We start from the raw sequence: 14,594 nt of genomic DNA on the forward strand, positions 1-14,594 counted from the left end.
ATTTGGGGGAGCATTAAACGCTTCTGGAATTTAAAATACATTAGCGAGCTGTGGCACGCATGATTTTCGTGGGCGGTCACGGCGTTCTCAACCAAGTAGTGGATGAGTTGCTGAAATCGTGCCCTCGACCAAGGCGGCCAGCATCCAGCTCTTCGTGCCCACTCCTTGCCGTGGTCGACAACCACCGCTGCAGAACTGCAATTATGCCGAGAACAATATCATACTGCAGGATTCTTGTAGCAGGGAAAAAATCCTGCTCAACCCGAAAATGGTGTGATTTTCCGTACTAAGCCGTGCTAAAGCACGGAGAAGCTCCGGATTTTTTCATGAAGTAAGTTCTGCTTCTAAGCTACACAGCCTCTCTGTTTCTGCTAGTGCCTCTTGTGTTGGCGTGAATGGGCGATCGCGAAGTTGGTGGTTGTCATCGCGAACATCGCCGTTGACCTCAAAAGAGTCTGCTCAGCAAGCCCACAAGAGAGTAAGTTTGGCTCACATTGCACCGGGCCACGGCGCCTATGTCCGACCACTATGAACACAACCTCGTACGAGTGATAGGAGTGCCATCACGCTGAAAAATGAAAGAAAGGCAAACAACCAGTCGATCATAGACTTTGCTTTAATTATGCTACCGCACTTGCACTACGGTGTGCAGGGTCTACTGTATTTATCGACTAGTATACCTTACACGCGCCGCAGCCCTGCTTTGTAGCTGCTCGCGTTGAAGTGGTCGGCTGTCATGTCCTTGACTCACGCCGAAGAGAACACGTGCTTGACGACGCCCTCCACCGAAGTGAACAGCTGTACCGTCTCCTTCAGCTCAGGCACCACCAGCAGCGCCAGGTCCGTGTCCATCATGTACACGTCCTTGCCCTCCGCCTTGTACTCCTTCTCCGACGGGTACCTCGGTCCACGTCTTGTTCAGGAGCACCTGAAATTATTCGTTCGACAGCGTGAGCGAGTCGTTGATGTACGAGCCGCTATAGTTCAGCGCCATCTACTGCGCCACGCTGCGCGGATGGCCAGCCAGAGCCATCACCTCGCGCGGAGACACACCCAGGATCTTGATATTGTTGCGCACGGAGATCATTGTCATGTTCTAGTACTGTAGTGGGGGACAGGATCTCCGTGCCGGTACCGTTGTTAGGGTCCGTGTGGCCGCCCATGAAGTCGATGGTCACGTTGCCGGTGTTGTCGAGGACCACCTGGCCTGCCAGCTCGATTTGGTCGGTCGTCGACAGCGTCGGGTACGACTCCTTCACGGGCTCCACCGCGGAGATGATCTTGTCCACACCGGCGTTCACCGGCCAGTTCTACTGCGGCGAGAAGCGGCGTGGTGTTGCTGGAACCTGGCAAGAAAGCCTGGATAGCTGGGTCCTGAGACACCTGCTAATAGCCACACGATTCTGGCGATACTGGGACTTGGCAAAAAAGTATGAATAGCTGAGCCTGGGGGCACCTGCTTGCAGCTACGACAGTTATGTGTGACCGAACAACGTAGCCTCGGTTAGGGAGTATGAATCGAAGGATTGTACCAACCGAGAATGACATTGATCTATCTGTGGTGCGTTTGTTTTATATGTAGTCGGGCGGATATCTACTGCCTGGCCTCGTAACTTCAGCCACCTCCCCGCTACAAGCAACATCCAGACTTTTTATCACGCGAATGTCGCCCCTAAAAGACTCAGGCAACACGCACCGGATAGTATACTATCCGCCAATGTATAAAACCTGGCAGGTTCGTCCTGATACATTATTCTTTTGTCATCTTATAGGTGATTCAGGGAGTAGCCGATCGCATCCGCCTCGCGGCGGTGTGTGTGTGGTTAGTCGCAGCCAGTTGCACTCGCTGTTCCAGCTCGCTCCACTATTTACCATAGCCCCCCTCCGTTTTGCTCCGGAGGGTGTACCATTCGCCGCAACCCGTTACGCTCGCTGTTTCAGCTCGCTCCACTACTCGTCTTACAGTTTCAAAGTATCATTGTACGTCGTAGCGTACAGTCTTGCACTGTATACCGTTGGGTTATCGTGTTATCGTTCCTGGCTGGTCGTGCGCGCGCGGCCTTCATCTATGCTTATGAAAGTTCGGAGGCGCTTGACGGTCCGGCGGCTTGAACGCCCAGCGTGCTTGACGGTCCGGTGTACTCCCCCCTGTCCAGCGCACGTCTTGTATTTCGCGCGCTGTATCGCAAAAAGTGTGTAGCACCCCGAATAGCAATCTATTATAACATAGAGAGTTTTGGATAATCGCTGAGCTGTAATAATATATTATGTATATTTTCAGTCAACGTTCAGTCCCGAAACCTTGTCTATTAATTTTAGGGCGCATGCACGGGTTGTTATACCTTGTGCGCAGCATACTGTAGTCGCTGTGTGCCGCTCGCGTCCTCTGGGGCTCGCTGCAGCGGAAATTTGAGCGAAGAGACAATATCAGCCAATCACAGGACGAATTAACGTACCGCAAGGTTATTTTTGTAATATCGGGCATAGATTAGCCAGTCAGGATGATGCTGGGATGCCATAGGGTAGGTTAATAATACACTGTCCCCAGGCGGGAAGGGCGCTCCCCCGACGATGCTCTACGGCAGGCTAAGCCCCCAAGATAGAGAACGGACGGACGGGCCGACTGACACAATGGAGACTCGGTTAGTTGTTTAAGGACTAGCCGAGCGCTACAGCATCGCGGCGGTGGGTGTGGGTTTGGTCACAGTAGTATGGGCCGCCCGCCTCCGCTTCGCTCTGGCGGGCTGATTGGTTTGCTTAGACAACGCTTGACGTTGGGGTATGGGTATGCCCGCCTCCGCTTCGCTCCGGCGGGCGATGGTTTCGTCAAAGGGATATACTGCTAAACTGAAACGCACTTGAAAAAAGATATGGATTTATATAATTATGAAATGTGTACCGCTCGATGTCTACTCCGCCTAAGCATCTTCGAATATCTGCCTGTACACAATGTTGTAAGTGTATACACCGTCGTCTTCCTCCAGCTCCGGATACTCGATCAAAGCCTTGAACTTGGTCCTGGATGTAACCCGCGACAGCGCCACATAGAGCTGTCCGTGGGAGAAGCAGGGAGTCGCCAGATACAAACCTAGGTTCTGGACGGTTTGGCCTTGGGCTTTGTTGATGGTCATGGAGAACGCTGGTACAACTGGAAACTGCTTGCGTCGCAAGCAGAAGGGGAACTCGCGCGCGTCCCCAGCGCTGACGAAGACGATCCTTGGAATTAGAACGTTTTGACCAATCCGTTCGCCAGTCATGATGGTAGCATGAATAACGTGGGGCTTGAGCTGGACAACCCGTAGTCGTGTTCCGTTGCAGAGGCCTAAGTCGGGGTTCAGGTTTCTCATCATCATAATTGGGGCGCCTTCCTTCAATGTAAGCTTGTGTGGAGGAATACCGTTGATAGTCACCGAATGCAACACCTCCGACTCAAAAAAGTTGCCTTCGTTGTCGTCATCCACTGAATCAACCGATAGATACTCGCGGGCCTCCCCGGAGAGTCGCTCCGAGACGGCTTGGTTGATGCGGTGCACCACGGCGTTGGTAGTCGTCAAGATGGTCCTGTTGGCGAAGTATTCGTCCGTAGCAACCTCGGGATCGTTGATGTCGGCGTACATCTTATCAATAATGTTCTTCAAACCCCATGGAACAGCTCCAGGTGTGATTTCTTCGTCTTCAATGTCGTCTCCTTCTTCGTAGATGTTGTTGATCAGCATATCGCGCGGGATCTTGACAAAGTCCCTGCCCAGTGACCTGTTGACCTCGTGCCTACCCTCTCCGACTCGTAGGAGAAACTCCGAGAAAGCCGCGAGCTCTGCGGCGGTGCTTTCGTTACTTACCGATTGTACACGCATGTTTTCCGTGAGATGCAGCTGCCTGAAGTGTCGCCAGAGCGTAGATGACTTCAGACACGCGTCGATAGTCTCCGCTGGTGTGCCGCGCACTACCACCCGCAAAATATGGCGGAAGTCACCCGAAAGTACAAATACTTTTCCTCCAAACGGCTCCTGGTCGTTACCCATGATGTCACGCAAAGACCTGTCGACCACTTCGAAGGCGTGCCTGTGAGTCATCGGAGCTTCGTCCCAGATAACCAAACTGGCCCGCTCGATCAACATCTTCAGGCAGGATTGTTTATAAATCGCACACGTGGACTTGTCGTTCAGCTTGAGAGGTATCTTGACCGTTGAATGCGCTGTGCGCCCACCCATGAGCAACCGTGAGGCAATTCCACTCGATGCCACTGCAATCGCACCTTCGCCAGGATATGCCGCAGCAGAGTTGACTTTCCTGTAACTCCCGGACCGTCAATAAAGAATAGCTTGTTGCCTTAAACTGGCGCTTCGGCCGCCTGGATGATTTCGTCGTAAATAGCTCGTTGGCCGTCGTTCAGCCGGCTTTCTTGGTCCACAATGGCTTGAAGGGTAGAGTGCTGGTACCCCTCCAGTTCGCGTCGAATGAGGTTGTTCCGCAGCAGCGAATCCAGCACCAGCCGCGGGTAGTCATCCAGCTGAGGGAGGTCAAAGTTTGCCACTACGTAGCCACTGATCTGGAGCAGGTCGTTAAGGTCCTTGAGTGTGTGGAACCTGATCATGTCTTCCTTCTCCTGTCCTTCCAAGCCCCGGTAAGTGTACGCGAAGTCTTCAGAAAGAACGTCGTAGACTCGATTCCATAGCTGGCGAACCTCCGAAACTTGAGAATAAACAATGATAGTCGGGAAGAGCTGGCGGAGTTGGTACGGCATCTTGAAGATGCGGCTTCTTCCATACACGCAATCCATTCTGCGTCGTCTTCAAGGTAGCCCAGTTTGAGTGCGGCCTGGCGGTACGACACATACGTAACACCATCCACTGTCCGAAGCTTGGCAAAGGACTGAGGTCCCTTGCGGTGACACAGCAGTACACGCATGTAGAACCTCTCCATGTCCCGAGGGGTCACATGAACCATCCGCCCAAGCGCCGCTTGGTATTGTTTGCGACGAACCCATTTCTTTGCCTTGTCATCCCATCGGAATAGCTTCGGAATGTCTTGGTACACCATGGTCTTTGCAACTTGGTTCTCCGGGGCCTCACTCGCACACAGTTCGAAGAAACGGGTCAACATCGTGTGGCGACCGCGAGTGAGAACTCGATCCGGGTTGTCGCTCGAACGGAAGGTCACAAATTGCTCGTTCTCCAGGTGGATCGTCAGTTGTACGATGGAGTGCGTCTTGCCTTGAACAGAGAAGTCTAGAAGCCGCATACATGCCTCTATCGGAGATATATACCTTGCGTTCAGAAACTGAAGAATCTCGTTGGGATTGTACATGACCCGCGGACTCCCCGAATGCGTAGCTGGTAGAACGATGCGTTTACGAATTTGTCCAGGAAGTGTTCCGAGCGACGCTGCGGCTGATCGGGGTGTTGTAATCCCCCGTTTCGCGGTTGTATTCCGTCAGTAGAGCTTCTTCCTCGCGCAGAACCGCCGTGTTTTCACTTAGAAGCCCGTCTCGAACTCCGCTGTACTGATCGGCCCGTAGTTCAGCTTGATGGGATGCCACCCAACGCAGGTGCTCTTGCTCGCGCTCGGCTCGTTGATCTACGCAGTACTGCTGGAATTATCGCCCACCTCGGTGCAGTACCGACTCGTCGCCGACTTTCAGGAATAACCGGTAGGTTACGTGCTCGCGGAGGGACATTTCACGCTTCTTTCTGCGCACCACGTTGTTTGCATACACGTCTGTGTAGGTCCAACCCAGCTCTCCATGCGAACGAAGTAGGGGATACTGCAACGGGTCATTCACAGAGTGCGTCTCGAAAAGGCGCAACAGAGAGTGATCTTTAGTACGCAGAAGGATGTCGCGCAGGCTGTCCAAGCTTCCATCCTCTATAAGAGTCGCCCCAACTTCCGAGACCGTTGGTACGTTGTGGGTTCGACCTCTTTTCGTGTAGCCGGAACACCATATCAACCACCTCCTTTCCCGCTGCCTGGTCGGCGCGCAGCTTCTCCGCGAAATTGAAAAATTGTTGCGCGAACGGATTGCACTCCTCCATCAATTGTTCGATCTCCAGCAGCGCCCCCGGCGTGGAGGTCAGCGAAAATACCTCGGCGACGCTCCGCTCGCTGTTGCATGTCTGGATCGACAATGTAGAGCTGGGCAAACTTGGGAGGCATGGGCTCGTTGTGAACGTATCGATACGCGGAAGTAGAGAGCCCAGGTAGTACCCCATGGCCCCTTGAATACGATACGTGTATACGCCTCGTTGTCCCGCAACGCTCTCGTCTTGGTTTACGTCCCTAAAGTTGTACCGGCTACAGGAAGCCCCAATCGACGTGAAGGCAAACACTTGGTTGTAGGCACGGATGCGGCGCCGAAACTCGGCGTCCGTGTACAACTGATGCAATCGCGGAGGCGCAGCTGGTAGTGAAGGTAGCTGCACCGCTACCTCCAAACAACAGTCTTTCTTGGACTCCGCAGGCCATTTCCACGCGTTGCAATGAGGACAGACCGTACTCGGAGGTAGTCTGTGGCGCCCATTGACGATATCGGCGCCACTGAGCATGGAGACTCTGAAATCCTCCTGGTTCACGAGTGCATGACCTCTGCGAAGGGTGCTGCGCCGTATACGCTCTTGTTGCCGCTGTTTCTCTCTCTGCTCTTCGTCTAGAGCATCACGAAGCACGGCATGGTATTCTCTTCGCGCACTGAGCTCCGTTCGGGGACTGACGCTCGACGTGCACGTTCGAGTTCTGCAGCTCTACGTCTCTGACGCTCGCGCTGGGATCCCGTCATGTTAGCCCTTCTAACTCCGGCTCTCTCTCTGTCGCGGGCTCGCGTGCGTTCTTTTTGAGAAGCCGACATTGCTGCGCGCCGCCTACGCGCTGCCTCCGCCGAGGTAAGGGTGGGTACTTGCTCCCTTGTGGTGGCATCCGCTGCTGCAACTTTAGGAACAACAGGCGCCACTGCCGGGTCCACAGACCGTTCTTGGAGGAGTCGTGGAGGCGCAGCAGGCCTGTTTCCGACTGCGACGTGATTTTCGACTGCCGTGACGGTAGCGGTTGTGCCTGTCACGTTAAGCGCTTGAAATTCCTTGTTTAAGGTGTTGCGCTTTGCTCTCAGACGCGCTTGGCGGCGCATCTTAGTGGCAGGCTCCTCTGGGACAGCGGGAGTTGCGTTGATGCGTTCGTTGTCTCGCAAGGCCTGTTTGATCTCCTCGTGCGTCCTTTTCCTTTGAACTCGACCCATTTTGGCCTGCGTACACGCAACAGAGTCACGTGGCGCGTTAGACTTAACGTCTAAGAACAGCGTCGCCATTTCCTGGGTCCTGTACACGCGCCCCGCCGCGCACACAGAAGTGCAAATAAGTGCGTCTACCTAGAGCGCCGGTCCCATACACGACCACTGGCCCGGAGATGAGGCAGGTCACCCGGCTTCACCGAGATCTGCCCCATTTACCCCGGATTGGTATGAGATTTCCCACGCCGCTGGCGGGCGTACGTGGGCACCTCAGGGTCGCGGCTCCCAAGAGCGGTCGCTGCGGCAAGGGCACGCGCAATCCTACGTCGGCGGCGGGTGCCAGCTGCAGTTTTTCTTATCATCTTAAAATGGGTATTGCTACCCACGTTAGAGAAAGTAACCGTCAGTACAGTGGAAAGCTGCAGTACCCAAATGCCATTCCCCAAGGTAATTAAACGCGGGGTGCAGGTAAGTGAGCAATGTTGCAGATTTGGGACGGCCTGCCTGGCGTCTGTGCACCAATAGGGGAGTCTCGACTACATGGCCGTGTCGTGGAACCCACTGCAACTCCCCCGTGGCCCCACCGGAGTCGGCACCAGGCCGCCCTTAATCCCACAATATAATACCTCGACTGCCCTGAAGGTACCAGTTATCCCAACATGGGGAACTCCCGAAACCGACACTTCTATTACAGTAGGAAACTATGTAGCTAAGCGTACCTTAGTCCCTGTGCGGCGCTCGCGTCCTGTGGGGCTCGTAGCGGCGCCCGACGTCCGAGCGCTACCTGGCTCCGCCGCGCGCGGAATTCAAAAAAGGAAATGTGAAAGCTGAGGCAAAATCGGCCAATCACAGCACGAATAGATATCACGCATGGCTACGCGTTGTAGTTTCGGGCAAAGATAAGGCAGTCGGGAAGATGGTGAGATGCCATAAGGCAGGCTACTAATGCGCTAATGCAGGACGGTAGGACGATGCGCTACGATAGGCTAAGGCCCGAAGACAGAGAACGGACTTACGGACATACAAACAGACTGGAGACTCTGTTAGTTGTAGGGGAGCTGTGTTTATATAGGGACTAGTACGCGCACATGTATCGCCCCAAAACAGCAGCATAATTTGTTAATCAAACAGGTTATTCAAAATAACAGAGATTACATGCGGACAGATCTTCAACATCAAAGATCATATTCAACGCGGTATGTGATAACCCAATATTGGCATCTGAGTGGCACTCGCCCATTCTCTGGATTTTATCCAGACTCTGGACTCTGGATAAAATCCAGAGAGCAACTAACACAACTCATCGATCTCATCCTGTGCGTTATCTGCAACGTAATGTCTCAGTCAGCCTGCTCGAATGTTGAGAAGAATTTATACAACTCTAATCACTGGGCAACACTAACTGGTTGTTGAGCGTTCGTCAAGACTCTGACACGGGACCAAAACAACCAGTTCTCAAATTTTCAAGTCAACCTAACCCGCCCCATCATCTGGAGAGCAAAACCATGAATTTCCTGTCTCTATCGTCGTTTTCCTAGCTGTCGTGGCAGCCGTACCCAGCTCTGCCACGCGGGGCCCGAATGAACAAAGTTCTCTGCGTTCCAATTTTGTGAGCCATGCGACGTGGATGGCTGTGGCCCAACCAACTCCGACAAAAACATTAACACCAGCAAATGCTGCAACTCTCTCAGCGATCATCAAAAACTTTAAGCTCTGCTGTGTCCAAAGCTACACGATCAACTCCCCGTGCATTATGAAGTAGACATCAAGTGGCGGCTGAACAAGCAAATCAAGTTTTAATTTTACTGAGATGGTGGGCCAACTGTCACTGGCGTATGTAGCACCAACAGCCACGACAGGATCACCCGTCACTTTCATCCTCAGCTCCACACCATCTGACGAGCAAAATCGTATCGGCAGTTAGAGCCCTTGTTCGACTCCAGATACTGCGCGATGGAGCGGCATCGAATGGGTTATTGGACTCCAGGTACTGCGCGATCAGCTCGCATGGTGTTACATCTGATTAATGCGATTGGCTAATAGATCTCAATGACACGAGCTTATTGGCTAATAGATGTCGCACTTAGATGCGGTGGACGGCACAGCTAACATCCAGGTAATTGATGGTTTTGTGCAAGTTATTATATCTAGCAGAAAAAAACAATTGGTAATCTTTTTTCAACTTATATGCGATTTTGAATATTTTACTTGGCAAACTCGCACAGCCCTCTTAGCTCTGAAATAAATTTCAGAGAATTCCCGAAGCGTTTACCGAATTTGAGATTTCCAACAGCAGACTTATCTCCTAAAGCACACCCCTCAGTAGCCAATCATGTTCAGCGGTGCGTCCAGGAGATACGTCCTAGATGGCAGCACATAATGCCGCAAAATCAAGCTAAAAAAACAGTAATTTTACAAAGAGCGAAACAGATCCTCCGGCCAGCGTCAAGGCAGGACGCGGGCGTCCATCACCAGGAAGACCCCCAAGAAGTTCCTTGCGTGTGGCAATGTCTTCCGCTTTAAGCTGGAAGTCATCACCTTTTGTGAGGAGCCTAAGCCGATGCGCTCTATTGCTGCGGAGGTTGAGGAATAGCTCGTTCGCTGGACCAACTCTCTACGTAGCGAAGAAAGTGACAATGCTTGCGAACGTATGGATTGATCCTACTCTCGATATCAATACACCGACTACCGCCGAGGAAGAAGCTTCACTTTGCTGAGTTGGATGACACTGGGTTTGACTACTTCGTGCCAGGAAAGGCCTTTTTTGGCCTTACTTCGCCTAAGGTCCCGGTTGGGGTATGAACTCCTGCACAGCAGCTCTTCCCGGAATTGGGTGGCCCCGCTCTTGACAAATTCTCAGCCGCACTCATGTTGGTCGCGGAAAGCTGCTGGAGAATTGGGGCTGCCCTGTATTTTCAGCCTGTGTGGAGATGGAGGGTATCGACGTAGCATGCAATGCACACCCATTCGAGTCATCGGCTCCAACTCGCTTTGGGAGGATATTCCTCCTATGTAACTAGTGACGTGGGTCACTGGCTGGAGCGGAACAGTGATGAGGACTCTTCGGGGTTCGGGACCTCCCCACCTCAACGGCTGGGTGAAGCACCTAGTGTACCCGCTCAGGACATCAAAATAGGGAGGTTGGTTCGAGACGGGCTTCGACTAGGTCATCGATGTTGTTAACCAAGAAGTTAAGTGACATCAATATGCCTGAATGACAAAACAAAACAAGAAGCTTAGCTGCAGTAATACATGCATTTGGATGTATCAGAGGAATGCGCTTGTGCATTTCACCTGTATATTTCATGTTCAAGTGCAATGCGACAACTGCAAACTTCCTGGGGTATCATGTAGGAATTCTCAAATTCGGTAATGCCTCCCCAATGGGAGCCTTCCATAACCGTGCAAAAACGGTTTTATGCAACCCTAACCCATGCATTAAAAGGCGCATTAAAAGCTCGCATTAAACGGCCCTCATAAAACGTTGTTTGATCGCCTATCCATCTGAGTCGATCAAAAAAGTCGCGTTTATTGACGGATTTTAATGTTTTATGCGCACCCTATTTCGCAACCGCATAAAAGCATACAAATCCCTGTCAATAGGCCAACTTCAACACCTCCAACGTGCAATCCTGTTTGAACTCAAGATCCTGCGGAGGCGCGAAAAGTGCCGCGCTGACCAATTCGCATTCCAGAATCTGCGGGAGGTGGCGCATTCAGCTTGGACGAGAAGGTTTGTGTGTCTTAGCACAAGCCGCTGTCGGCCAAGCACCTCAAACTGACCACAGCTTTGTGTTGCAGTGATGTCGACGCCGATCAAGACTCACAAACGGCCATCGACGGAGATCTCCAGCGACGACACTGTCGATAGTCCGGCCGTCGGCAACTCAAGCAAGAAGATTCGGCGCGCTAACTCCTCGGCCACTTCGACTCCTCCCAAGCGCGAATACCCCCCCTGGAGGAGTGGGCTGGTCGATGGCCTCTGCTGTCGGGATTCGTCCCAGGCTTCCAACTGAACCCGCTGTCGTAACCCTGTCTGGGCATGCCACGGAGGACTACACGGCACCCACGGCCCTGCACGCTACCAGTACGCGTTCGGTGTCATCGTACACACCCACCGTCGCGTCGTGGAGCACTCAGTCTGGTCAACCATCCGACTGCACTCGTCGGCTTTCTTCCGAGACTACCCGCTCCGTCATCTCCAGTATATCGAGCGATTCCAGCGACGATGAAGAGGCTGACAAGCACGGCTACAACAGCGACAGCTCGGAGAGGACGTGGACGCAGTCGCCGCCGGGTTCTCAGGGCGAAAAATCCGACCAGAATCTGCCAGACGAATGGAGACCAGCGTCATGGCCGATATTCGTCACGCCAATCACCAGAAATGACAACCCGCGCGAATATCGCTTCGAGTCTGTGGTTGTGGGCAAGCCGTGCGGGTGTTCAAGTCTCTGCAGTGCGCTGTCATGCGAAAACGCCCTCAACAACAGGTGCTGTGTCGAAGACAACTGCTCCTTCAGTGCCAAGTGTGGCAACACTCTCAAGCAGAACCCCGACCTCGTGCTGAGCATGAGGAAGACCTCCACGGACTTCGGAGTCACGGCTGCGGGGTTGATCGCATCTGGAGAGGTTATCGACGAATATTGCGGCTATGTCATGGAGATGGGTGACCTGGAATCGAGAGCCGCTGTGGAGAATGGATACCGCATGTTACTGGACACTCCATCCATCGATGGCAAGAGCATAGGCATCGACGCTCTGTGGTGTGGCAATATCATGCGGTTCGTGAATCATCATTGCAACCCGAACTGTCGATTCCAGGAGGTCCGTGTCGGTCAACGGGTCGCCGTGGTGGTGGTGACCTTACGAGCTGTTCTGCCAGGCGAAGAGGTCACCGTCTCGTACGGTGACCAGCTGTGGTTTATTTGCCGATGCGGGTGGTGGGGGTGCCAGCACAGACACCTCCAGCACTTGTGAAGCTCTCGCTGTCTCGCGACGTGAACTGCGGCTATTGAAGTCTGGCAACCGCACCTATCCTGGGCGGTGTGTATTACTTAGTTTTCGTATAGCGGGTGCTAATCACTTAGGTTTTGTATACCACGAGAGAGAAGATCGCTAAATGCATAATGATGATGCGTTCATTCCGGCTTTTGCGATCCAGCGCAGGGGGGAGCAGCGATGACCAAAGTTGTGTTGTGTATCAAACCCGCGCGGGAATGAAGTGCTAAGGCTTTTTGTGTGATGTTGCTCCTGGTATAAAAGGGTAGGAAGTCAGGATATCGCAACTACAGCAGGGAGGAGGTGCTGCTACTCAGCCTGATAGTGCAGCAGCTCAAACCGCTTGGAAAGAATCAATGGGAACGCGTGAAGGAGGCCTACGACATGAGGAGGCCCAGGTCCTGGCCTGACCGAGATTACGACTCGTTGAAGCGTAAGTTCAAGGAGGCTGCAGCGACGCCGAAACCCACGGGTAAGGCCTCGGTCCCGATCCATATTGCAGCTGCCAAACTTGCACAAAAGCATATTGATGAAGACACCTCTGCCAACACCATGGACGACGGCAAGGATGACGGGCAAGACGACGCGGAGCTCCTCAAGCACGTCGCAGAAATGGCAAGAGCTAAGTGTGACAGCATTATGAAAGACCTGCGGGTGAATTCTCGAGCTCACAGTGAGGGATTCTCGTCCGGCGCGGAATCGGAAGAGGATGAGGTCGACGAGCGTTCTCCAGTCAAAAAAAGAGATCACGAGAGGGGCGACGCCCCGTTGCCCCTCACAGAAATGAATGGGTCTCAGAGAACATCGATGTCTCCGCCGGCGCGCCCTGTAGGAGTAATAATTGGTCGGGACGGCTTGGTGATCGACGCGGCCCTGGCAGCAGAGCTCGAGCTGTCGGATATACATATCCCGGGAGACTCGGACGAGGAGAAGGCCGAGGGTCCTGCAGGTTCAGAGCCTGCTGCGGCTAAAGAGCCACTGCAGTCACAGTCAGCCGAAGCCCTTCAGACACCGAACCGAAAGTCTACAGGTCGCCCGAAGAAGAAGGCGAGCGAGCCCCGTCCGACGGTGACTAGTCCTTCGCGCACACCTCTGAATCGCAATCCCGCCAGGGCCGTGTCTGACGCAACGGAGCAGAAGGCAAACCCGAAAAAATCGGCCGTTTCCGCTCGACTCGGCGGTCAAGATCTGCGTGTCATTAGAGACAACATCTCCCAGCTTACGAAACGGTCCTCTAGTGAAGCCTCCGCGCCCGCCGATGACACGTCGTATGCCAAGAACAAAAGGATCAGGACCGCTCGCAAGCTCTCAGATCTGGAGAAAAGTCTGAACGCGGTCGAAAAGCAGGAGTCCTCTGGGCGCAGCGACATCATGGAGATGATGATCATGTTTCGCCAAGAGGCTGAAATGAAGGCACAAGCCGAAGAGGTCCGACGCCGCGAAGACCGAGAGACGAGAGAGGCAGCCGACCGCCGCGACCGCGACGAGCGAGAGAGAATTAGGCGCGACGAGTTCGCACATGCCGAGGCGCAGCGAAAGTTGGAGCGCGAAGAAGCGCGGCTGGAACGCGAAGAGAGAATTCTTCTTGAGCAACGTCGGGCGGAAGAGCGAGAACTGGATCGTGCTGAGAGCAGGCGTCGTCACGAAGAACGCCTTCAGCTGGAGCGCGAGGAGGCGAAGAATCGTCACGAGCAAATGCTGCTCTTGTTTGCCTCCATGAAGAAGTAGATAATCTCGATACTATCACGTGTTTACCTGATTTACTATCGTCTCACTGGTTATCAACAACTCCGTAGAAATATGTAGTTCGTATCTGACTTATTTCCAGAACTCGCACTCGGAAGTTCGACAGCCGAAAGAGATTATCCAACCTCAGACTACGCTTATCCTTGTCAGGCGGCAATGGCAGTAACAAACGCTTGTAGACCTTCTCGACCGAGCCCATTCCCCACTCCGCTGACTGCCGAATATACGTTATCGCCCTGGACATTATTTTTGCCGAGGCACGCACCGAGGGCAGTAGTCTACCCAAGTCACCTTCCTTGAGCGGGGTCAAGATCCGGCCGGTCATCATTCCAGAGCATGGAAAAGCACTGTCGGCAACGACACCGTAGCGCATGTCAGGACTGAGCCTCGGATCGAGCAAGTTGTCGCGGAACCCCACGCAGTTTTCAGAGTCATTCCAGGACCCGGGGCAATTGTGCCGCGCCCAGACGATTAGACCGTCGGCGCTAAAACACAAAGTCCCTGTTACGAAAACGCTGTGCAACCATCCATTATAAAAAGCATTCTGCACATCAGTGTCCGCGGGCAGTAGCACCTGGTAGAAAGCAAGACACATACGTGGCAGTCTTAGTAGCAACGTTTTAGGCGAAACTAG

General features: G+C 53.4%; 2 protein-coding genes across 2 annotated transcripts; one reads left to right on the top strand and one right to left on the bottom strand.

Moving 5' to 3' along the window:
* Window positions 1–747: 747 nt before the first annotated feature.
* On the bottom strand, window positions 748–1,093 carry IUM83_13103 (Catalase/peroxidase HPI; the record flags this gene model as incomplete). Its single annotated transcript, XM_067937762.1, has 2 exons — window positions 748–913; window positions 999–1,093. The coding sequence occupies 2 exons, from the start codon at window positions 1,091–1,093 to the stop codon at window positions 748–750; spliced, it is 261 nt and encodes an 86-aa protein (XP_067795736.1).
* A 10,155-nt stretch (window positions 1,094–11,248) lies between these two features.
* On the top strand, window positions 11,249–13,942 carry IUM83_13104 (Histone-lysine N-methyltransferase; the record flags this gene model as incomplete). Its single annotated transcript, XM_067937763.1, has 2 exons — window positions 11,249–12,117; window positions 12,484–13,942. The coding sequence occupies 2 exons, from the start codon at window positions 11,249–11,251 to the stop codon at window positions 13,940–13,942; spliced, it is 2,328 nt and encodes a 775-aa protein (XP_067795741.1).
* Between the last annotated feature and the right edge of the window lie 652 nt (window positions 13,943–14,594).

The sequence above is a fragment of the Phytophthora cinnamomi genome (genome assembly GCF_018691715.1).
Source record: "Phytophthora cinnamomi strain GKB4 chromosome Unknown Contig19, whole genome shotgun sequence".
NCBI classification, from domain to species: domain Eukaryota; phylum Oomycota; class Peronosporomycetes; order Peronosporales; family Peronosporaceae; genus Phytophthora; species Phytophthora cinnamomi.